The sequence below is a fragment of the Pseudorasbora parva genome, chromosome 8 (assembly GCF_024679245.1).
Source record: "Pseudorasbora parva isolate DD20220531a chromosome 8, ASM2467924v1, whole genome shotgun sequence".
Classification (NCBI taxonomy): Eukaryota; Metazoa; Chordata; class Actinopteri; order Cypriniformes; family Gobionidae; genus Pseudorasbora; species Pseudorasbora parva.
The window spans coordinates 40,553,848-40,577,854 of record NC_090179.1 but is presented as its reverse complement, the minus strand read 5'-3'; the positions used below and the strand labels follow the sequence as shown (position 1 = coordinate 40,577,854).

The window sequence follows — 24,007 nt, the reverse complement described above, 5'->3', positions numbered from 1 at the left end:
CAAATAGTTGGAAACATCTGGGATATTGTAGGTACTCAACTGAACAAAATATATAACACCGGCCTAGTGGTTTTTGGATATTTTACTGCAAAAATACTACATAGTGCACCTTTAACAATGTGTCGACATGTGAGAAAGTTCAATTGAAAGCTTTCTTGACATTTATTTCAGGATGAATACTTATTTTGTTGTTCAAGTTAAGAATAAAAAGAGTGCTAAATATTTTGTCCAGTGCAGATGTTCATTTTAGGTAGGAATATGGTGGGTAATTTAACATTATTGCAAGAACCGTGAGTTTAAGTTTCTTTTGTTTTAAGACAGAAAGCATTTATTCCACTTTATTCCACAGAATGGCTTTCTCTCTGTATAGAGATCAGAATGGTTTGAACATACACATCCAGCTGGTACAGCTGCCCCTCATTCACACCTACAGGTCCCACAGGTTCCCTAGGGGCCTCGTCGCCTCTCTCAGCCCACAGAGCAGCTACTGACCCTCTCGATGGAGGTCAGGATCCCCTCACGGAAACTATTGGATTCAGTCAGCTGGAGATGAAACATCTCCCACAGGATATTACCCTGAGGAGAGAGACTGTATGAGGGCAGAGGCGTCTGAATGCATGAGAGGAACCAGGTGTCAGGTGGAATTCAATCAATACGAACGCTTTACTTAACAGTGAGATGAGTATAAAGCTGAAAAAAAGAGTTGAATGATAAAATGCCGAGGGTCCCTGCTGTAAGCCCCCAGGATACTGCTTGAGTCCAAACAGATGCCCTGTAAGAATGTGTCTTTTCACCACACAGACAGTCTAAAATCGACACATTGGGTTTCTTTCATTTGTGTCTTGAATGTGGCACGTGACTCACTCGAGTGCGGATAAAAGAAATGAAAGAACAGCCCACGGCAGGGTTCATTCGGCGCTGGAGGGGAAAGGTATTATGCTGTTTATTAAGCCTGTTGTCGTGTCGTAAAATGGACACCAGATAGCGCTATAAGATCAGCGCACAATTCATCGACCCCAAGACTGAGCATTCGCTCCTCAAACTGTTGTAACACTAATATAATAACTACTGTTGAAATAGTTAATTTTTTTATATTTCATATTATCTTTTTATGATTTAATATATTCATATTATGTATTATTTTTATTCCTTTTATTATTATTATTAGTCAATAAATATTTTAACAGCGTACAATTAAAAAAAGGCTATTTGAAACAATACATGTTTAAAACGTTTAAAATGAATATAACGTTTGCATAATAACTATAATTAAATAACAAAATATTAATATATAATAAATTAAAGTGTCATTTACATGTAATTTACCTCTAACATTGTGTAATTTTTTTATATTTTTTACCTACAACAAGCATAACACATATACATGCACATAAAAGTTTTGCATTATTATTATTATTATTATTATTATTATTATTACAGACAAACATTTTAAATGACCACTTCTTTTTTTTTTTTTTAAATGACCACTTCTTGATTGATTGATTGATTGATGGTTACGTCACTACAGAATGCCACGCCCCCTCCAGCAGAGCTCGCTGAGTGAGTGCGCGTCTCGTGCGCCTCAAGATCAGACTCAGTCGCGCGGAGCAGCAGCTCGAGGAATAAACAGGAATAACGGAGAGACAGTAACAGGACGAATGGCGCTCATGGCCGGGATTATTTACGCGCTCACCTCGCTTTTCCTGGGGATTTGTGCAGGTCTGTCCGCTCCCAGGAATCATCCGGCGAATGAAGGTAAGAGGGGTTGTGTTAAAGAGGAAAAGTTTAGGGCGCAAAGTGAAACTCAGGCGCAAATACAGATACACAAGTCAAACAGTAACGAGATGATCATGAAGCCAGTCATCAAGACCCTTAAATGAAGGAGTTTGTTGCAAGTGATGTCTGGAAATATAACGTACTATACATACACAGCAGGACCATTGACATGTGAACAGCTTAAAAAAAAATAATATCATAGACATGCCAAATATTTATGCTCATTTCAAATTTTAGACATTTGTTTATATATCTTTAATTGTTCGGTAGTCTGTTTATCTTTAATTTCCCTAATAATGACATCTTTAATTTTATCTTGAAAATAATCTTGGCACTTTTTTGTAATGCAGTCAGAATTGTAATTTGCAAACATTATCCTACATAATATCACACATCATAATAAGAGCTGTTTCTTTATAATTATTATAGGGTCTATAATTATTATGCGGTCTGGAGTGCTTATTAAGTCATTTTCAATGTCTCTTAATTTGATAATTCTTTTGTCAATTAGTATTGTTTAATGATGAACCATTTTCCTACTCCAGTCAGCTCTCACTACATCAAACCCTTGTGTACTTTTTGGTGTAATTTGCAGCTGTTGTCAATATTTATCAGAGATTTATGACTTCTAAATTCATCCTAGTATCAGTTTTCTCCACGAACAAGCTTTTCTCATTCTCAAGTCTTCTGTCTTTTCTCCTTCAGTCCCGCTGCTGGATTCCAGATCAGTGCAGGGAGAACTGGCATGGGTCGCCAGCCCGACGGAAGGAGGGGTGAGTAAAAAAAAAAAACCATCTCTCGTTGTCTCTTTCTCCATCTCCCTCTCCAACCTGACCTCTTTAGTATTCATACGAATAGTTCTAGAACATTTCCATATGTTTAGATAGATACAATACAATATCAACGCAAGATAAAAACACTCTTAAAGGGATAGTTCACACGAAAGTGTAAATTCTGTCATCATTTACTCACCCTTGTGCTGTTCCAAAGCTGTATGCGTTCTTGTGCTGAACACAAAAGAAGATATTTTGAAGAATGTTGTTAACCAGACGATAGTCATTGACTTCCATATAGGAAAAAATAATAATATGGAAGTCATGGTTCCCAGCATTTTTCAAAATATCTTAAAATTTTCGTTTTAGAGGAAACAATCCCTTTAAAGTTAAAGCTTCTTTATATGCATCAATGGTTCCATGAAGAACCTTCAACATGTTTTTCCATAGATTAATAAAATGTTCTTTACAGTAAAAGAAAAATGAGAGTTCTTTTTGGAACCCTGAATGCTTCATCTATGACATCACTGTGAAAACCTACTTTTGGAACCTTTACTTTTACTGATAAAATATCAATGTTCTGAAAGCGTCTACACTGTTAAGCCTTTTAAAGGATGTGCAAATGTTTAAAATCCTTTGAGGTTTAAATTCATTGGTTAATTGCGTTGCGTCATTTAACATCTCATTTACTAATAATAAATCAAATTAACATAACACATTTACAGATGTGCCAAATTTATTATACCCGTTGAATTATTTACTGCATTGATGATTAAATTACACTGTACTAGTATAGGATTTTCACTCAGAAATTGCTGCTAAAGTTCTCAAATAATGATAAGTAACACAATGAAGTAAACGTAATTGTTTTAATTAGAAAGACTGAAAGAGTATTTTCTGGTAAAACATGCTTTATTAATCTTTGCTTTATTACTTTGTAATTTCAAAGAGTGCTGAGGACTATTTTGGTTAGACCCATCTGGAGTTCTTTTATAAATAAGTGTGCCATTAATAAACTCTTTTTTTGGCAAAGTTTCTCATCAATTACTGAGAAGTGCCATGGGATTGTGTTCGAGTATTAATGGGATGGTTCACCCAAAAAATGAAAATACTGCCATAAATTATGCTTCCTCTTTTTGTTCCAAGCCTGCAAGACTTTTGTTAATCTTCAGAGCACAAATGAAGATCTTTTTGATGAGATCTGACAGCTTTCTGACCCTCCATTGACTACTTCAGCGTTTCCAAAAGGTCATAAAGGGATTGTAAAACTAATCCACATGAATAAACAGTTTAGAAAGTTCTCAGATTTCATTAAAAATATCTTCATTTGTGTTCTGAAGATGATCGAAAGTCTTTGGAGCAACATGAGGGTGAGTAATTAATGTCTGAATCGCCTTTTTGGGATGAACTATCCTTTTAACTCACTGTTTCAGAATAACACGTTTTAAAAGGGATTTATATAGACTTTTACATATCGTGCGTATAGCATTTGCGTGTCTGATGCCGTCAGTATGTTAATATTCTCCGTTTCAGCGTCCAAAACTGTTCATCTCACGTATGAATACCTCCAAATACGAATGAGATCACCCAGCCCTCTCCACTTCTCTCGGATGTAAATTTGGAAAGCTAGGTTACAGCGACGGGCGTCAAATTTCCTAAATAGTGGAGGGAGACAGAAATGCCCTTTGTTAGGAAACTCTATCCCTTTTCTCTCAAAAGAGGTAGGGGGGAGAGACTTGGCAACCCAGAGGCAGAGAAAAGGTCTTTTTGAGTGTGTGTGTGTGTGTGTGTGTGAGATTTCAGATCGAGGGGGTCAGCGGGTTTTGTCCGATAATGTATGCTTCTTGGGATCTCTGCGCTGTTCGGAGCCCCTCATCACCAATTAGCCGTTTAACATCATCAGATCAGGTGCATCTAAATTACCACATCAGCGATTCAATAAAACACACAGAATTCCCTTTCATTGCTGAGCAGCTCGGCTTCCTTTCGCATCGATCCAAGTTTCATTGAGCTCCTGAGTTCCTCTCCCTCTGTGATCTTCTCCGTGATGGACGGGCCCTTGGCACGGACGGAGGGCGGGTATTCAGACTTTAATACGGCCAATTAGCTCTATTCTCCTCTCGTCCTGCTATCGGCTCTTATCTCTGCGGCGCTCCTCTGGGCCTCCGTAGTTACACGGATGAAGGGACGAGCCGAACGGAGACAATCACGGTCCCTGACGGATGCCAGATTGCTGTCAGTCTTATTTGTCTCACAAATGCTCAATTAGGTTTAGCGGATGGTGAATAATTCCTGGAGATTATTAAGGGCCGTCAGGAGGGTCTTTGTGGGACTGTGGCTAATGATAGGCAGAAATGAAAGATATCACATTGGTATTGTGCATATGCATTCAGTGGACATCACTTACTACGCATATTTGACATGACACATTTTTTTACATTTTGAGTTCTTTTGGTTTTTTCGCTGGTAAAACTGTAAATCGATCTGTACCTATTAACTGAGATGTGCACATTTGGATAAAATCGTATGCTAAATCAATAAACTCATAGTTCAAGGTCAAATTATTGAAGTTAACTTACATTAATGACTGGAATGTCTGGAGTTGTTATTGTATCTGAGGCTAGTCGAAGAAGAATAGGGCTCTTTTTTAAGGTTAGTTCAGGCAAACTTATTGATGCACGTGCACTACCTTCAAAAGTTTGGAATATTTTTTTTATCATTATATTATAATGATTTCTGAAGGATCATGTGACACTGAAGCCTGGAGTAATTATTCAGAAAATTCAGCTTTGATCACAAGAACAAATTACATTCTCAAATATCGTAAAATAGAAAACAATTATTTTACATTTTTTAAATATTGTGCAATAATCTAGCTTTATTTTATTTTTTTATTGAAATAAATGCAGCCATGGTGAGCATAATATACTTCAAAGGGCAAATTATTAATGCACAGACACTACAAAAATATCATAATTAAAACTTTTGATGGTAGTGTGTGTATTAATAATTTGCCCTTTGAAGTACCTTATGCTCACCATGGCTGTGTTTATTTCAATACAAATTTAAATACAATGATTAAAAAAAAAAAAAAATCTTAATTATTCCACACTTTTGATGGTAATGTTTTAAAAAATGTAAAATGTTTAATTAATTAAATTCAGCCATGGTGAGCAAGATATTTCTTTCAGAAACATTAAAAAATTGTAATTATTCCACAATTTTAACCGGTAATGTAAGTTAACATGTGATACCCAGTCAGACTCTTGGGTATTAGCATGTGTTTAGATGGCGTTCATTTGCTGTAATAAAAGTCATTACTGCTGATTAGATGATGAAAACTCAATGAGTCCAATCAGTGGCTGCAGTGCTGGTTTAGCAGACGCTGAGAAGTGTTAGGCTGTACTACATTAATGACTGTCTGGAGTTGTTATTGTATCTGAGGCTAGTCGAAGAAGAATAGTGATCTTTTTTGAGGTTAGTTCAGGCGAACTCATACTCAAGCCTGTAGGAGGGGAACAGATGTTATGTTTTAGACCTACATTTACTCTACAGCTTCTTATGGTTCAGTCCCGTTTTCACTCTGGATGACCTCATGTTTGTTTAGTTAAAGGATCGGTTGTTTTCTGTTTCTTGGGAGTCGGATGAGTATCATACTTTACTCTGTCAACCACTTGTCATCAATTTTTTTTTTAAAGGGATGCTCCAATTGGGATCATTACTGTTTTCATGTCACTGGAAACTGACAAAATCTATTGGTTTCATAAGGAGTTGTACTATAACTGGTTGACAAAATAACCGTCTTCCATTTATTGAAAATCAAATAAATAAGCAAAAACGTAATAAAAAGTTAAATTGATTAAAAGAGATAGTTCAGCCAAAAAATAAATAATAATAATGTATTCATCCTTATGTCATTTTAAACTCATAAGACTTTTGTTCATATTTGAAAAACAAATGAACATCTTTTTGATGAAATCTGAGCGCTCCAGCTGTGACTATCACTTCAAAAGGTTGAAAACAGATTTTGTAAAACTAATCCATATGATTTGAGCAGTTTAGTCCAAAATATCTGATGAGACTCAATCGCTTTATAAACGGAAGCTCAAGCATGTTAGCTTGAAGCGCTAGAACCAATGAGGTTCATTCTGGTGTGTTACATTAAGTTTGAGCTTAAGAGCCAATGAGGTCAATTCTTGTGTTACGCGGCACGTTTGAGCTTCTGTTTATGTTCGCTGATCAATGTTTAAACATAAATAATAGCCCAAATTCAATCTGTTTATCATACACTGTAAAAAAGTATTTAAAAAAAATAAGTTACATGGTTGCCTTAAAATTTTGAGTTCATTGAAATTAAAAATTTGAGTTAATACAATGAACATTTTTGAGAATCGACAACCTTTATTCAAATATTATTAAAAGATTTTGTAAGTATATTGGGTAAATGTGTATGTTTTATTTGTGAAGACGTAGTGAAACATGGCAAATCAAAAATGATTTATCACAATTTTAATTTGGTTCAAATACAAAAATATTTTGAGTTTCTATTAATTAAGCCAATTTCCTTCATTATATCAACTCAAATTTTTAATTTCAATACACTCACAATTTTAAGGCAACCAGGTTACTTACTTTTTTAAGTTAAACCAGCAATATATTTCACAGTGTATAAAGTGATCATATCTCTTTATAAACAAATTGGACTAAACCACTCAATTCGTATGGATTAATTTTACGATCTGTTTATGAACTTTTTGAAGAGTTTTTGAGTTGCGTAGACTGTCAGTGGAGGGACAGAAAGCTCTCAGATTTAATCAAAAAGATCTTAATTTGTTTTCCGAAGATCAACGAAAGTCTTACGGGTTTGGAACGACACAAGGGAGAGGAAATAATGGTTCAATTTTGGTTGAACTATCCTTTTAAAGTAAAATTAAAAGAAGGGAAAAAAAACTCAGGTGAAATTAAATAATTTGTAATGTCATTTATTTGCTTTATATTTTATCTTTGACTTTGTGAGTAAATTGATTAAAAACAAAACTAATGCGCTGTTTCTGATTCAGTAAAAATAACCGGTTTAAAAGTCTTTTGTGAATTGGAAAAGGAAAACTCAGTAGAAAGATGTGTCTTTGTCATTTCATGGTAGACAGTATTTTTTTAAAATCATATTACATTTCATTCAATCGCATTGTTCTCTATAGGGCACAGCTGATTGGTTCCTGCTGTATCAGTAGCCAATAAGCTCACTGCTCACCTTTCAAATGCTTGGTTAGCATTTGTTGAAGCATTTTGCAGCATGCTTTCAGAAACCCTTCACCTTTCCCAGCTCCAACTTTGTAGATCAAGATGGTCAGATCCATTACCATGCCAAACACTCCGAGTTGTCATGACATAAATAAATAAATATTTATTTATTTAATTATATGGAAATTCAATGTATGTTCAGTACACCTTGCATTTCAAAGATTTCAATTTTACATTAAGAAGGTCTTATAAATAAATGTTTTTTCTTAATTTTCTTCTCATTTCTAACATTGTTCTTGTGCTATCTCATGCAGTGGGAAGAGGTGAGCATTATGGACGAGAAGAACATCCCTATCAGAACATACCAGGTGTGTAATGTAATGGAGCCCAGTCAGAACAACTGGCTCAGGACTCACTGGATACAGCGTGGCGCAGCCCAGCGTATCTACATCGAGATAAAATTCACCCTGCGTGACTGTAACAGCCTGCCCGGCGTCATCGGCACCTGCAAAGAGACGTTCAACCTCTACTACCTCGAGTCCGACTCTGATAACGAGCGCTACGCTCACGAGAGCCGCTTTGCTAAGATTGACACGGTGGCGGCGGACGAGAGCTTCACGCAGGTGGATATTGGTGATCGGATCATGAAGCTGAACACTGAGGTTCGGGATGTCGGCGCTCTGAGCCGCACTGGCTTCTATCTGGCCTTTCAGGATGTAGGGGCCTGTATCGCACTGGTTTCTGTTCGTGTGTTTTACAAAAAGTGTCCATTAGCTGTGAGGAACCTAGCGCAGTTTCCTGACACAGTAACTGGGGCGGACACGTCGTCCCTGGTGGAGGTGCGCGGCTCCTGTGTGAATAATTCGGAGGAGCAGGAGGTTCCCAAAATGTACTGCGGTGCAGACGGAGAGTGGCTGGTGCCCATCGGGAATTGTCTGTGCAACCCTGGATATGAGGAGCGGAATGAGCAATGTCAGGGTAAGACACTTTCTGATGTTCCAGTCAAACTAGGGCAAATTTTAGAATTAGGACAAATTGTAAAATTTTATGAACTAGGACAAATTTGAGGTTTAAAAGCTAGTTGGAATTTTGAATTGAATTGGCCACACCCACAGGAAGTTGATTGTTCTGTCATTCTCTCTGGCCGATGTGGCTGTATTCTATAAAACTGGTCATACGCTTCCGGTTTAGGTCTTTTGAACATGTTATGTTACACATACAGCTGTTTTTCTGAATATATGACTATCAAATATGAGCAAAACCAATGTTCATTGCATATGCAGGCTGACACATAAAAGTTTTTTTTACATGGAAAGTCCATAGATATCACTGTCAGTTCATGCTACTGTTAACACTTTCTCCATCAAGTGGATGCAATGAAACCAGGTCTGTTCATGTGAAGCAACAAAAAAATCCATATTTTCTCCATAGTGGAATTGATTTTTAATATTAACTGTGAGCTATAAAGTTGATAATCAATTGATGCTATATGCTTTTGTTGAAGCCATTAGCCTGCATTTTTATTCCAGATGATAAACTATTTTACACATGATTTTGTAAAGAAATATCCACCAATCAGAAAATCATGGCAAGTGATTTAAATAAAAAAGCAACAAATGAAAACTCTTTAGCATGCGCCCACTCCCATGAAGCACCGCGGATGACGTAGAGTCAGTTTCCCTGTTCTCACACTACTTAACTCTTTCCCTGCCAGCGTAATTTTTTTTTAAGTTATAAGTTGTCAGCCTGCGGCATCATTTTTGATCATTTTCACAAGTTTAATGGCCCATGAAATATTTTGTTGTATGAATATCAGAACATACATTATATCAAAAGAAAGGACAGTGCATATGTTTAAAAAAGAACAACAATCTGATTCAGATTCAGAACAATGATAAAAGCACAGATGGAGGAGATCGAATCCATCAACAGCCCCAAAGTTTCACAGTCCTGTAGCTCATCCTGAGTCAACATTTCATTCAGTAATATTACGCAGTTTTGATTTAGCCTACATGCCGTTTAACTCTTTCCCTGCCAAACACAGAATTTTGCTTTTGTGCGAAAATGCTTCCCTGCCAAACACCAAGCATTTTCTGGGGTTCTGTGTTTTCACTGTTGTATGCTAGGGGGCGCTATTATGCATCTTCAGAATCTCCTGATCAAAACACAGCTGTCGTACGTAAGAAAGATGCAAATATAAAATAGCATGGTAATCTACAATAAACATCATATAAATCAAAACTTATGTTGCTGAATGAAATGTCGACCCAGGACGAGCTACAGGACTGTGAAGCATTAGAGGTGTTGATGGACTCGATCTACTCCATCTGTGTTTGATCATTTGCTCTGAATATAATCTGGATGTAGTCTTTGACAAAAACGGGATTTGCTCAACTTTTTGTTCAAAATGTTGCTTTTTTGTGAAACTTACCCATATTCAAGTGTTGATTAATATATATAGTCCACGATCATATGTATTTTGACAAAGCTATTGCATGCTCGGATATTCATACAACAAAATAATCTATGGGTCATAAAATTTTTTGGGAAAATGATCAAAACCCTGGCGGTGTCTGGCAAGACTTTTAAAAACGCTGAAGGGGAAAGAGTTAATGTTGGTGATCACTTTATTTTACTTCTACATGTGCTTGCATATGCTATCATTTGTTTCTGCTGCTTCTTCAGCTGTGTTTTGATCATGAGATTCAGTGCTCTTTCAGAAGATGCATAATAGCGCCCCCTACCGTATAACAGTCGAATCATGGAAAGCCAGAAAATTCCTTCAGTGATGGGAAAAGTTAAATCTTTTTATTTTTATTAAAATGTAAAATATATTTGTATCTTTCTTTATATTCCGCATTAGAATCAATATTTTAATATGTTTCCATAATTATTTATTGTATTGTCATTTGCAATACTTCATGGGATTGTAGTTCTTTCCCTCACTAGAACTCTCAAGTACACAGTCTTCTGTCTTTAGTCTTTTGGTTCAAAATACTTTTTTGCAAAGTTTATAATGTTGTAATTAATCTTAGAGCAGGTTCATTTGACTTATAACTCTTTATTTAAGACTTAATTCTTAATTTAATTCTTTAAAAAAATCCCAATGGAGAAATGAATGGGAAAAATGGGGGGGGGGGGGATTCCTCCAAACCAAGGCTGCTGAAAACGGGTGGTGGTGACTGTTGCCTTCTGTAAAGTTTCGTTTAAACTGCTTTCAAAGCTTTCCTATTCAAACATTGCATTTATATGAATTTCTTTGGATTTTTACTTAATTATAATACCCCTTCCGTCCATCCATTCTTTTCCTTCTCCTCTCAAGCAAGTGTCTTTCATCAGCTGGTCATAATAGCACTTCTGATTGGTTTATCAGTGTTTGAGGTTGTGTAATGAGGAGGACTGAGATGGCTCCTCCATGAGACCGTTACGTGAGAACATGAGATGCTGATTACAAACAGACAGAGAGGAGAAGAGAGGAGAGAGTTGTCCTCAACCGAGCGTTCTCACGGAACTAACTTCATTATAATCATACTAGTTCGGCTCTGTACTTTGTAATTAACAGATTTTTGGCAACTTCATACCACATAATAGGATGTGACTCACTGTGTGTGTGTGTGTGTGTGTGTGTGTGTGTGTGTGTGTGTGTGTGAGAGAGAGAGAGAGAGAGAGAGAGAGAGAGAGAGAGAGAGAGAGAGAGAGAGAGAGAGAGAGAGAGAGAGAGAGAGAGAGAGAGAGAGAGAGAGAGAGAGAGAGAGAGAGAGAGAGAGAGAGAGAGAGAGATCACGAGAGAAAGATGGAATGAGTCGAGGCATGTTATCAAGAATCTAAAAATGGCAGAGGGCCGTGAGTGTGATGAATGGATCTGTGGAGGAGAAAAAATGTAATTATCTTTAAAACTGACATTTCATTCTGCCATAGATCAAGCCAAATAAGAGCCTGTGACAATAATAAATACACATCACACAGAAGTGTTGACAGAGAAAGGGAAAGTAGGACTTCTCTTGTGCGTAATGACTTCTAGACATGTGCTGCTATTTGCAGATGTGCCACAAAGACGCACTGCAAACACTTTGCGCGGTTTCCATCGTGATGATGAGCGAAAGCCGGCGCCACCCTTGACCTTTGCCCCGAGAGGTCACAGATCAAAGGTTACGTTCTCGCTCAGGCCGCAAGTGCAGTCATCTGGAGCTGCTTCGGGTTTCCTTAAATGTGCGTCAAGTCCACGAAGAGTTGAATTGTCTTTATTATGCTACACGCAGATTATTAGTTATTCAGATTATTAGCTTTCATGAGTACTGATGGCTTTTGAATCCACATGAATTATTCTGAAAATGTTAAAATTTAGTATAAAATATATAAATGTATATTATTTCATAATAAATAATTATTCACAGTATTTTGAAATGCCCATGGTAACTATATTGTGCATATTCATTATTGTGATAATTTATATTATAACATATTAATAACTGTGTGTGAGTGTGAGTGTGTGTGTATTTTTTTTAATATCAATACAATTCTTTTTAAAGCTACACTGTGTAACTTTTTTAGTTTATTCTTAGCTAAAATCACTTAGTTCTTTCAAAAATATATGTGCTCATTAATGTATATTTACTTCTTTCAAGTAATAATGAAAGAAGCCAAATCTACAGCCAAATCTAATTTTGTCGCAATATTACCCTGTTTGACACTGTGAAGCTGCTTTGACACAATCGTGATTGTAAAAGCGCTATATAAATAAAGTTGATTGATTGATTGATAATAATGCATTCTCATAATTTTATAATATACCATTGAAAATACATAAGTGTTGAGGGTTCGGATGGCGGTCGCCATGTTGCTCCTCCATCTTGAAAGTACATTTGCCAAAGAGGGACATACCCGTAAATTCAAGCTTCGCTTTTCGCGTTTTTACACTCGATGGCACTGTGTCGAATGTGAAGAGGAGGATTGCTTGAGGCTGCTTTATGATGATGGAGGATCATCACTCTTAAGCCCCTTTCACACTGCACGTCGGACCCGCAATATTCCCGGAACATTGCCGGGTCGCCTTCTGTGTGAAAGCAACCACGTCCCGGAATTGATTACCGAATTCGACCCCGGTCGGGGACCTAGTAACATTGCGGGATTTGTATCAGAGTCGCCAAGGAAGCGGAAAAGAGAATTAAGACGGCAACGCGACAGGCAAATCAACAAGACAAAAGTAAATATTGGAGTGGCCTTTCCAAGATGGAAAGAGCTCATGAGGAGCAACGATTTTAAAAAGAACGCCAACGTTTCCTGCTTTCTTCTCGACAGGTAATATTAATTCAGCCTATTTGTGTATATTGGAAGTTTTATTGTTGCTTGGCTAATTATATCATGGTGTGCTGTGCATAACACTAGAACGACGTCTAGGATAGTTTTCCTCGCGTCAATGATGAAAAAGTATTGTATACCTTATAACATAAATCCGTGTTCTATGACGGATAACATGAGATTAATATTTTAATTGCATTATAATTTGTTTGCCTTACGCTAGTGGTGTTGTACAATATACAGAATAATGATAGCACTGATAAAAGTTACTTAACTAAGAGCTTGCATTCGTCTGGGAACCTGATAGCTGATGTTAGCAATGAACTGGTTATTATTCATTTTACATAGATTAACTTGATCATAGATCATTTGGTAAATTAAATAACTGCAAATTATAATAGTTTTCAAAAATTACCTCATCACGTGAGTTGACGCAACACTCACCGAAGAGGGCGAACTGAAAGCCATGACTAAATCGGCCACCGTAGGAGTTGAAACGAAATCGAAATTGAGAGGAGCAGAAACAATTATTCACTGGATGGTCATATACCTTTTCACCACTAGATGGGAGAAAATATCACACAGTGTAGCTTTAAAGTAACACAGCAGAGTTACATTACTTTTTGTCATCATCAGCTTATTTACACTCTCTTTTCAAAATGGAAATGCTTTGCTTGACTTGCGTATGTGGTTTTTTTTTATTCTTACTGTAGTTTTTTTTTTTTTTTTATCATGGTCAGTTTTTTTCTCCACCATTATATCACTTCTTTCATTTACTTGAAAATAAAGCGAAAACTTCGAATGGTGAAACGCAACTTCTGCACACCATATAGCCATGTCTAACAATAGACCATCTCACACTTTCTAGGTCTGCATGAGGACAGTTGGTTGCTAAAAACATTTAAAGTAAATGCATGTTATTATCTTGAAGAAGTTACCTGGGTATATACAGCACAGTGTGAAAACATTTACTAGTTTCTTCTGCAGAGTTGCATTGCATGTGAGAATATCTGTGGGATGCGGTCGACACTATTGTTGGGCTTCTTCGGGGTTGACGTCGTGCTGAAAGGAATCTGCAGTTGCAATAGAGTCTCGGGGTTCTGTGAGTTTTGGGGGTTCACCGGGGGGGGAGCTGAAGAAGAGGTCTGGGGCAGGTCAAAGGTCACTGACTCTTTCATCCATCTCTGACGCTTGGCTGACAGCTGGAGAGGAGAAATTTATTAAGACATCAAAACTCTTGACAGCTGAGGTTCCACAGGATGCCATGGAGACTCGGGAGCTGTGATCTCGGCTCCCGGTCTCTATATGGGCCCGACGGGAGACGCTGCTGTTTGTTCTGTGTGATTTAAAGCTGGCTGTTGCATGATCAACAACACCCACAGGGCCGATACATCTTTACAGTCTCAATTGTTTTTTAGGCAGAAATGATGTTCAAGGGAGAACAAATTGGGATTTATACTTATGCAAGATTAAGGAGAAGAAATTTTTTGTTTTAGATGTGATAGCAGACTGCTAATTCAATTTTTAAATGCAATTAAATTACAAGGATAAATAATAATAAAATAAAACATACATTTTTATGAAAAATAAAGCAATTTATTCTTTGTTCTGTCTCTTCCAGAACAGTTGCACTACTGTTTGGAGGTTTACACTTGGCCTGCAAATACAATCTCTTTAAAATCTCAATTGTTTCTCCTGGCAGTGAGACCATGGAGAGCAGAGCGAATTGAGATTTTCTATTGAAACTTCTCCTGCTTCTGAGAGTTTGCTTCTGAAAAAAAAAGGCGCTCGTTTCCAATCCAAATATCTAAATATCCTTAAATCAAGATGCTTTTAATAGATTAGTAAAATAACATAAGATATTAGATATTAGTCTTCTGATATTAGTTTTCTTAAGGGGAAAATAAAGCAAAGTTTTTATTACATAGAGATGCTAAATATATATATTCTGTCAATTTCTTTACGTTAAACCGAACTTTTATTTTGACGGGTTGCCGTGAAGACCTTTGACTGTCTGTGTTCATGATATGACAGTTTTCTCAAATGAAACGGTAAACTCTCATGAAGTGACAGCAGAGGTGGACAAAGAAAATAAGTTCATTACTTGAGTAAAAGTACTGCTGGTCCAATATTACTCCGTTACAAGTGAAAGTTCTAAAAAATAATTTTTACTGAAGTAAAAGTACGGAAGTATTTGTTTTTAAAAGTACTTAAGTATCAAAAGTAAATTTCCTTTTTTATGTCAACACATTGTTTTATTATTGTTGTATAAATGCACACTATGCCATCATGGTTTAAGCCAGTCAGTGATGCTCCATCCGACATACTAGCATACGACTTAACTTAAACTTAAGTTAGTCGTTAAGAATTATGGTATCGTATCGAGTATTTTTCAAGTACTCGTCGATACCGATGCCAGAATTAGTTGTGGTGTTGATGATATTTCCATACTAGTATTGGAATCGGAACGACTCTAGATGTGACTCTAATGCTATGTTATCGTTATCGGCCCGATAAGAAAATTAGTCCGATATCCTAAAGCTGATAAATAATGTTTTTTTTTTTTCTTCAGCTAATAAACTTCAGATACATGGTCAACATCGTGGTTTTGAATTGCTTTAAATATGATTGAAATCACTTCAAAAAGGAAATTACGACTAAAGCCCTATTCAGATGGTAATTGTTTCTCATGTGGACGTCCGTAAAAATACATTTGCATGCCACCTCAGTGATAAAACTCGTGCATTCGGATGGTAATTTATTCCCAGTGGAGGAGCGAGTTTTGTGAGTTTTGTCTGCGCACCTGGGAACATTGCTCACGTGGTCAGTCTAATGATCGTCTGCTGTAAAAATGTCATATGCTTGGAATAATAAGAACAAAATTATATTTAATTTAATAATAGGAAATTATGAATTATTTAATTTTTTTAAATATCCTGTTTAAAAATAGGAAGATGTCATTTTAAAATGTGGAAATTTGAGGAATTAAGTTAATAGAATGCTGCAAATTGAACCTATATAATGCTAATTACTGCCGTGATAACGCCTCATTTCACATGTTTACATGTTTTTCCTTCTTTTTCTCTTTTGAGGGGTGATGAAAAATTATTCTTGTAAATACTTTCCTGCATTTCAGTAATAAAAGTGTAGGCTAGATCTTTAAAATGCATACATATTACAGTGAAGCGCAACGATACGGTGCTCCGCTGTGGTCAAAAAAGATATAAACAGTTAATTTTGAAGCGATCTCTTCTTGAAAACTCAGAGATGTCGATTCAGATAAATCACCACACGACCTTGGTGTTTGTCTATAAACACTAGGTATTTCAGCCGGGGATTTAAACACGAGTGGTGGGAGAAAAACACTGACATTCTGGATTCAGACAGTAATAAAATCACAGACTAGCCCCTATAAATGATGAAATATCTTACGACCCCACAAGAAACAATTACCGTCCGAATAGGGCTTTAGTACAACATACACAGTGCATGTCTGTCATATAGGATACAAAATTATAATGAGAACATTATAATCGTGTGCTTTGGACATGGCTTTTAAAGGTGAGACTTTAGTTTTTTTTAATCATTCACTCAGATTTAATCAGATTTAGATTTATCGGGCAATATATCTGCCTATCAAATATAAAGAGTATTGGCCAAAATGTTCATATCTATGCATCCCTAGTTAATTCCAGTACTCACTGGGTTACTGAAGCACCTCTCTGCTATCATTCGCCAGCATTTATCTTCTTTTTTTTTTACTCGTCCTGGTTGTTTCTTGATAAAACAATAAAGTCAGGTGTATTGTTGCCATAGTTCCACAATCTGTTCCTCCATTGCATAATTCCACCTAGCAGCACTAAAACCATAATTTCTCTTTCATTTTGGCATGTTTGAAAGCTGTGTGTGCTCAAATTGGTCAGTGTCACAGATGTGATGAGACCCATCGCAGAGGACCAGGAAAATTCAGTTGTGACGCGTTGCTGGGTCGGTTGTTGTCCACTATGGACGCCTGTGTCCCGACTCCCATTGTCATTTACTCCTAAAGAATTTATATTTATTTATAAAAGTAATGCAGTAGTGTTATAAATGAAGGTCATATGGCTTAAGTTTGAGTACCCATTTTTGCTTGATCTAATCTGAGCTGAACGAACAATCTCTGAGCCATACAATTTCCTCTGGGTAATGCAGGAAAAGACAGGAGCGGAAGGAATCAATCTCTCTCACCTTTTCTTCGTCACTTTCCTTGTGCTTTTTTTCTCGTGTCATTTATTTGAGCTGAGGGAAAGTCGGTGTAGAACTGTTTCTTGTTCCAGCTTTTTGTGGCCTCTTTTTTTTCTCTCCGACATGCCTGAACGGTTTAACCACACACCGGGCTAAAAGGAACAGGTCAGAGTTTACCTCTGCCTGAAGAGCTTGGGACAACCCAACCCAGTTCCTCAACAGAGAAAACAGAGATAGAAAGAGTCCTGTGTGTGAGTCGAACATCATTACTGAGGTGTTGAGAGCTGTTTCTGGTCTGGATGGTGTTCTGTTCCCTCACTTCTTTATCTCCGAATGTCTCTCTCAACGCTGACTCTCCCCCCTCTAAAAGGAGCGTGACAGAAGCGAGAGGGACGGCACCACCGTAGCATTGATATAATGTTGCAGCTCGCTGACAGTCCCTTATATTAACCAGACTTAATGGACTCTCTGGAAGTCTTACAAGGGAACGACAGGAGACGTGTTGCCTTGGCTGACCTGAATTTCCCTCTCTCGTTTCAGTCAAATTCAGCTCTGATTCAGCTCTCTTAAAGGGAAAGTGCACCCTTACATCACCTACTCAACCTAATGCTGGGAAGTATTTGGTAAACTTCTTATTTCTAATTTTATGTGACCAAAATGAAGCAAAATTATCCATACATGACCTCATTAAGTCTTCAAAAGTCATGCTCTTTTTTTTTTATAAAATCCCATATTATATATTTACACTATAATCACTAAATTCAGGTGTTCCAATCACTTCCATGGCCACAGGTTTATAAAATCAAGCACCTGGGCATGCAGACGCTTCTACAAACATTTGTGAAAGAATGGGTCTCTCTCAGGAGCTCAGTGAACTCAAGCGTGGTACCGTGAGGTTGCCACCTGAGCAATAAGTCCATTTGTGACTACTAAATATTCTACTATTAACTGTTAGTGGTATTATAACAAAGTGGAACTCAGCCATGAAGTGGTAGGCCACGTAAAATCACAGAGCGGGGTCCGCACACGTTGCAACTTTCTGCAGAGTCAATAGCAAAAGACCTCCAAACTTTGTGTGGCCTTCAGATTAGCTCAAGAACAGTGTGTAGAGAGCTTCATGGAATGGGTTTCCATGACCGAGCTGCTCATCCAAGCCTTACATCACCAAGTGCAATACAAAGCACTGGATGCAGTGGAGTAAAGCACACCAGGACTGGACTCAAGAGCAGTGGAGACGTGTTCTTTGGGGTGACCAATCACTCTTCTCTGTCTAACAATCCGATAGATCAGTACAGAAGAACAGTACTTGCCTGACTGCACTGTGCAAAGTGTAAAGTGTGGTGGAGGGGAATTATGGTGTGTGGTTGTTGTTCAGGGGTTGGGCTTGGCACCTTAGTTCCAGTGAAAGGAACTCTTAATGCTTCAGCACAACAAGACATCTTGGGCAATTTCATGCTCCCAACTTAGTGGGAACAGTTTGGGGATGGCCCCTTTCTGTTCCAACATGACTGGGCACCAGTGCACAAAGCAAAGTCCATAAAGACATGGATGAGTGAGTTTGGTGTGAAGGAACTTGACTGGCCCGCATAGAGTCCTGACCTCAACCCGATAGAACACCTTTGGGATGAATTAGAGCGGAGACTGTGAGCCAGTTTTCTGGCTATCACCAAACCAAGCTCAATTTAAAATTGAACATTAGTCTGGGGAGTCTGCTCTGTATTTTCTACTGCACATTATTCAAATAACTGTACGCATTTGGATAGTCCTTAACCAATCAGACCACTAGAGGCGTGATCAATGAGCAGCGACCCATTGCTTCTCTATCTGTCATTGTGTTGCCAGTCTGTGATTGGTTCCCCCAAAAGTATAACAGAAGCAGTAGACTGAGTTGCCGGGCGAAATCAAATTGCAGGCAGATCAGGCTGGGTTTAGCCAGTCTAGTGAGCCAGGCCTTCTCGTCCAACGAGAATTATAGTCAGTGCCTGACCTCACAAATGCTCTTCTAGAAAAATGGTCAAAAATTCCCATAAACACACTCCTAAAGCCTTCCCAGAAGGGTTGAAGCATGTTTTTTTGTGGCAAAGGGTGGGCCAACTCCATGTTAAACCTTACGGATTAAGAATGGGATGTCATTTAAAGGGTTAGTTCACCCAAAAATGAAAATTCTGTCATTAATTACCCACCCTCATGCTGTTCCACACTTGTAAGACCTCCATTCATCTTCAGAACACAAATGAAGATATTTTTGTTGAAATCCAATGGCTCAGAAAGGCCTTCATTGACACCAATGTAATTTCCTCTCTCAAGACCCATAAAGGCACTAAAGACGTCGTCACAAAGCCCATCTCACTACAGTCATTTTATCTCTTTCTGTTAGACTTACCTACATCTCTTAAAGCACTGGTTCCGAAGGGGAAATGCATCAAAAACAATGAAAACCTTGCCTTTTTGTACATTTTGACAGGGCATTTCTGAACTGGTCTGACTGGGCCTATAGAAGAAAAAAAAAATAGAGCACTGACAAGTGACATTTATTATAATGGGTTTATGTAAAGATTGTTTTAAGTTCACTTAAACTAAAAGTTGTCAAGCCTAATAAATGTTAAAACTGATAGCTTTTATTTATGATGAATAGCTATAATGGAAAAATCAAAAATTGAGTGGACAAATTAATTTCGTTAAAAGACATCAGCATATCGCATATTGGTATCAGTGATGCCTTCTTTCATAAAAAGATGCTGTTAAACAAATATTTAAAATATAGGCTACTGTCTTCATAAAATTGGGGATTATTACAATATAAAAATAGATTTTTTTTTATATTGTTAAAAATTTTATGAATCGATTAATCGTGATTAATTACACAAAAATGTGTTTTAATTGATCAACAGCACTAATATTAATCCATGACATGCTGTGCATTTCCTCATATTTAAACCTGGCAGGGAATAGCGACTACATTTTAGGCCTTTTCTCATCCAAAGTTTGAAGATGTCTTCAGCAAACTTGGTGATATTAATGATATTAATGACTTTTTCGGTACTTTGCCAACTTTTCTGAAGCTTGAAACTTTGTAGTAGCGGATGCAATTATTATTATAAAAAAAATTTGCTTTGTTTTTTTGTGTGAAAATTTCTCATTTTGTGCTTCATGGAGGGAAAAGAGCTGTTTTTTGCATGAAAACTGTCACTGCTTTAGTCATTTCTGATAATGTGGTTTGGCGTTGGGACTAGTTGCAGTGTTTTAGCCATCAGTGTTGAGTTTTGGTATCTTCCTAGAAGTTCTGCATTGTTTTCTCTCTCTCCCTCACTTTCCTTCTGCCTTTGAATTTGTCTTTTATTTTCTGTCAAGAGGGGGTTAAAAAAGACAGAGAGAGAGATAGACATGCAGTAAGAGGAAGGGGCGACAACAAAAGACTGAAAGACAGCGAGAATAAAGGAGGTGATCGCAGAGAAAAACAGATTTGTCAGCACACAGGGAAGGTCAGCGCCCTCCTCTCAGACAGGAAAAGACGAGAGAATGAAAAGGAGCTGATGTCTAGTGAAAGAGAGGTTTTTAGGTGGTCTTTGATTTCTTTTCCTCATCATTCACTTCACGTTCCCTTTAAACATCCCTTTGATGTGATGACAGACGCTGTCTCTTTCTCCCTCTCTCTGTTTCTCTCTTCGCTCTCCTGTAACAATGGGCTGTGATTGCGAGGGTTTTGAGTTGTATCTTAAGCTCGTCAAACTGTAGGAGGTGTGTAGGTGGTCTTCTCTCAGTTTCAGTCTTTGGGATGGAATGATGGACGTAAAGAGGTGTAAAAAATTAATGTGTTAGATTTTCGTTTTTTTAATACAGTAAGAAAGTGTGTTCCAAAACCTAGTGAACTCCCTTGTTGTTCTTCTACTGGTAAAGTAGCAATACAATACAATGTAAGCGTAAAAATACATAGTACACAAATATGTTTTAACTTTTTTTGTTGTTCTTTTCAAATTATTGCATAAACTGTCTTTTATGCAAAGCATGCTTTTACCTTTTTGAATTTAGCATACAGTATTTGGGTGCTGGCTATCTTTTGGAGCAGAGATCATGTCCGGATTATGTCTATGATGTCTTAAAATGCAGTCTAGGTAGACAGCTAACTGTGTTTTGGAACATATCCATACTAATTTGTAACAAACGGACATCAGTGGTTTACCACATTTGACCCATTGAAGCTACAGGCACAAAGATGTTCATTATCTATGTGTGTTTATGTCAGCCAGTAATTTACCGTATCAGCATAAATTGAGCACATGATGGTGCTGCATATATGCGTACACATTTTAGTGCATAATCATAATTTTTATGTATAGTATATTAAAAAAAATTAAAAAAATTAAGAGTATATTAAAAATGGCACCATAGACATCTATTTTTTGTACTTTAGACACTGTTTATAATATAGTACTGAAATAATTGTAATATTATAATATATAATTATATATAGAATATAATATTATTAATAATAATATAAAAAATTATATTAATATCAGAGGTGGTCAACAACATGATTAACCGGTAGAAATTTGTCACCCGGTAGAGATTTTGTACTATTGTCTCTATCATGGTTACGCTTATGTGACGGTTCATGTGCGGTCATGAAAGCTTATCGTTTCTATGTGTTTTAAAGAATTGCGGTTAAAAAACTGGGGATTTTAAGCCATTGTTGTTGTCTGGCTATCACCAGACTTGGCTCAATTTAAAATTGAACATTGGTCTGGGAAGTCTGCTCTGTATTTTCTACTGCACAAGAGGCGTGATCAATGAGCATAGTTCAATTAACTGTACGCATTTGGATAGTCCTTCAACCAATCAGACCACAAGAGGCGTGATCAATGAGCATAGTTCAATTAACTGTACGCATTTGGATAGTCCTTCAACCAATCAGACCACAAGAGGCGTGATCAATGAGCATAGTTCAATTAACTGTACGCATTTGGATAGTCCTTCAACCAATCAGACCACAAGAGGTGTGATCAATGAGCATAGTTCAATTAACTGTACGCATTTGGATAGTCCTTCAACCAATCAGACCACAAGAGGCGTGATCAATGAGCATAGTTCAATTAACTGTACGCATTTGGATAGTCCTTCAACCAATCAGACCACAAGAGGCGTGATCAACAGGCAACGACCCATCGTTTCTCTATCCGTCATCTTGTTAAACCCGCAAATAGGGTATCAAGTGGATAAGCCAGTCCTTGATTGGTTCCCGCAAAAGTGTTACAGAAGCAGTAGAAATGAATGTACAGGTTTCCAGACCGAGTTGCCGGGTGAAATCAAATCGCAGGCAGGTCAGGCTGGGTTTACCCAGTCTACCATTGAAGTGCAATAAGCAGCGAAAGATGAATAATTTCAGTATATGCGTGTGCTCTCTGAGAGAGTGTTTCTCAGCGCTGTCTGAGGGACGAGCGACATGAAGCCGCTGCTCATAGAGTGTGTGAGAACTCACCTGAGGGCTTTTTGCGGCCCTAATTGGGTTTAAATGGTTAAATAAACATAACTTTGTGTCCTTAATACATGCGGCTTCGGGGGTTAATAAAGGCCTTCTGAAGCGAAGCGATGGGTTTGATTACTTTATTCATGTAGTATTTCTAATGCTAAAGTTTTTCAGATGAGTATTCATTCATGATGTCTTTGTTCTATTGTAGTTTGTTTTCTTTGCTCTTTCTTTATCACAGTTCTTTTGTCTACAGTAAGCATTTTAGTCTAGTATTCATTTTTTTTAAATGTTGAAAATGGTGATAAGAATTATGACATTTCAGTGGTATCAAAAATTTTATACCACAACCTCATTCAAAGCAAAAATAACTATATCGTGATGTATATCGTTATTGGGATTTTATAAAATTACTCAAATCGCGATTAAAAGATATTGGTCAAAATGCCCAGCCCTAATTAATATATATTATTTACATATATTTATATTTATGTAAGACTCAGCGATATTTTTGGATTATGATGCAGTCAAATCATTAAAATAGATTTTGAATCAATTGTTTGAAATGGAAGAGATTCAGAAAAATGTATCTACTTGCCAACTCAATGCCCAGGCCTAATGCACATACATGTGTCCATGACAACATGCCATAGACTTCTATTGTTGCTATAGATTAATGACTATGGAATTTTTAGAATTACTGAAACATTTTTTATAATCTAATGTTTATCTTTGAGGACATCCACATAGTAAATACACAGAAGTATTAATTTAAAGAACTGACCACGTGTCTCTATGACCTCATCCTTAAAGGTCAAGCGAAAGTTCCGAAAGGTTAAAGGTCAAAATAAGAGAGCCTGTTATGCCACTGCTGCCATATTCATCATATTGCACCGCCACACCATCATTACGTTCACGTGTACGTGTTTGTACAGTAGGTGTGTGTGTTTTTGTTTTCCCAACAAATCAATAGAAATGTACCAAATTCCCTGCTGTTCTCCCACTTCCCATAAACACACGCACACACACACATGCACAATGGTAGGTGTTGCAGCTCCAGCCAGTCTGTCGTCCCGCATTTCCAGAGGTTTAGACAAACAAACTAAAAATACACACCCTTATTTTTTTACCATGACCCTATAAGTCACATAAACACACGGTATCAAAACGGGAAACGCATCCCATCGTGCTGTAAACTTTTGTTTTGGTAGGGAGTGTCAGAAATGGTTGT

General features: G+C 37.2%; 1 protein-coding gene across 1 annotated transcript in view; it reads left to right on the top strand.

The window, feature by feature from the left end:
• Nucleotides 1–1,576: 1,576 nt before the first annotated feature.
• Nucleotides 1,577–24,007, top strand: part of epha4l (eph receptor A4, like) — a 50,303-nt gene continuing 27,872 nt past the window's right edge. The window contains exons 1-3 of the mRNA XM_067451280.1: nucleotides 1,577–1,755; nucleotides 2,482–2,549; nucleotides 8,105–8,768. Of these exons, the coding sequence (XP_067307381.1) occupies nucleotides 1,659–1,755; nucleotides 2,482–2,549; nucleotides 8,105–8,768 (829 nt within the window). The 5' untranslated portion in view covers nucleotides 1,577–1,658. The remainder of the gene's footprint in view (nucleotides 1,756–2,481; nucleotides 2,550–8,104; nucleotides 8,769–24,007) is intronic.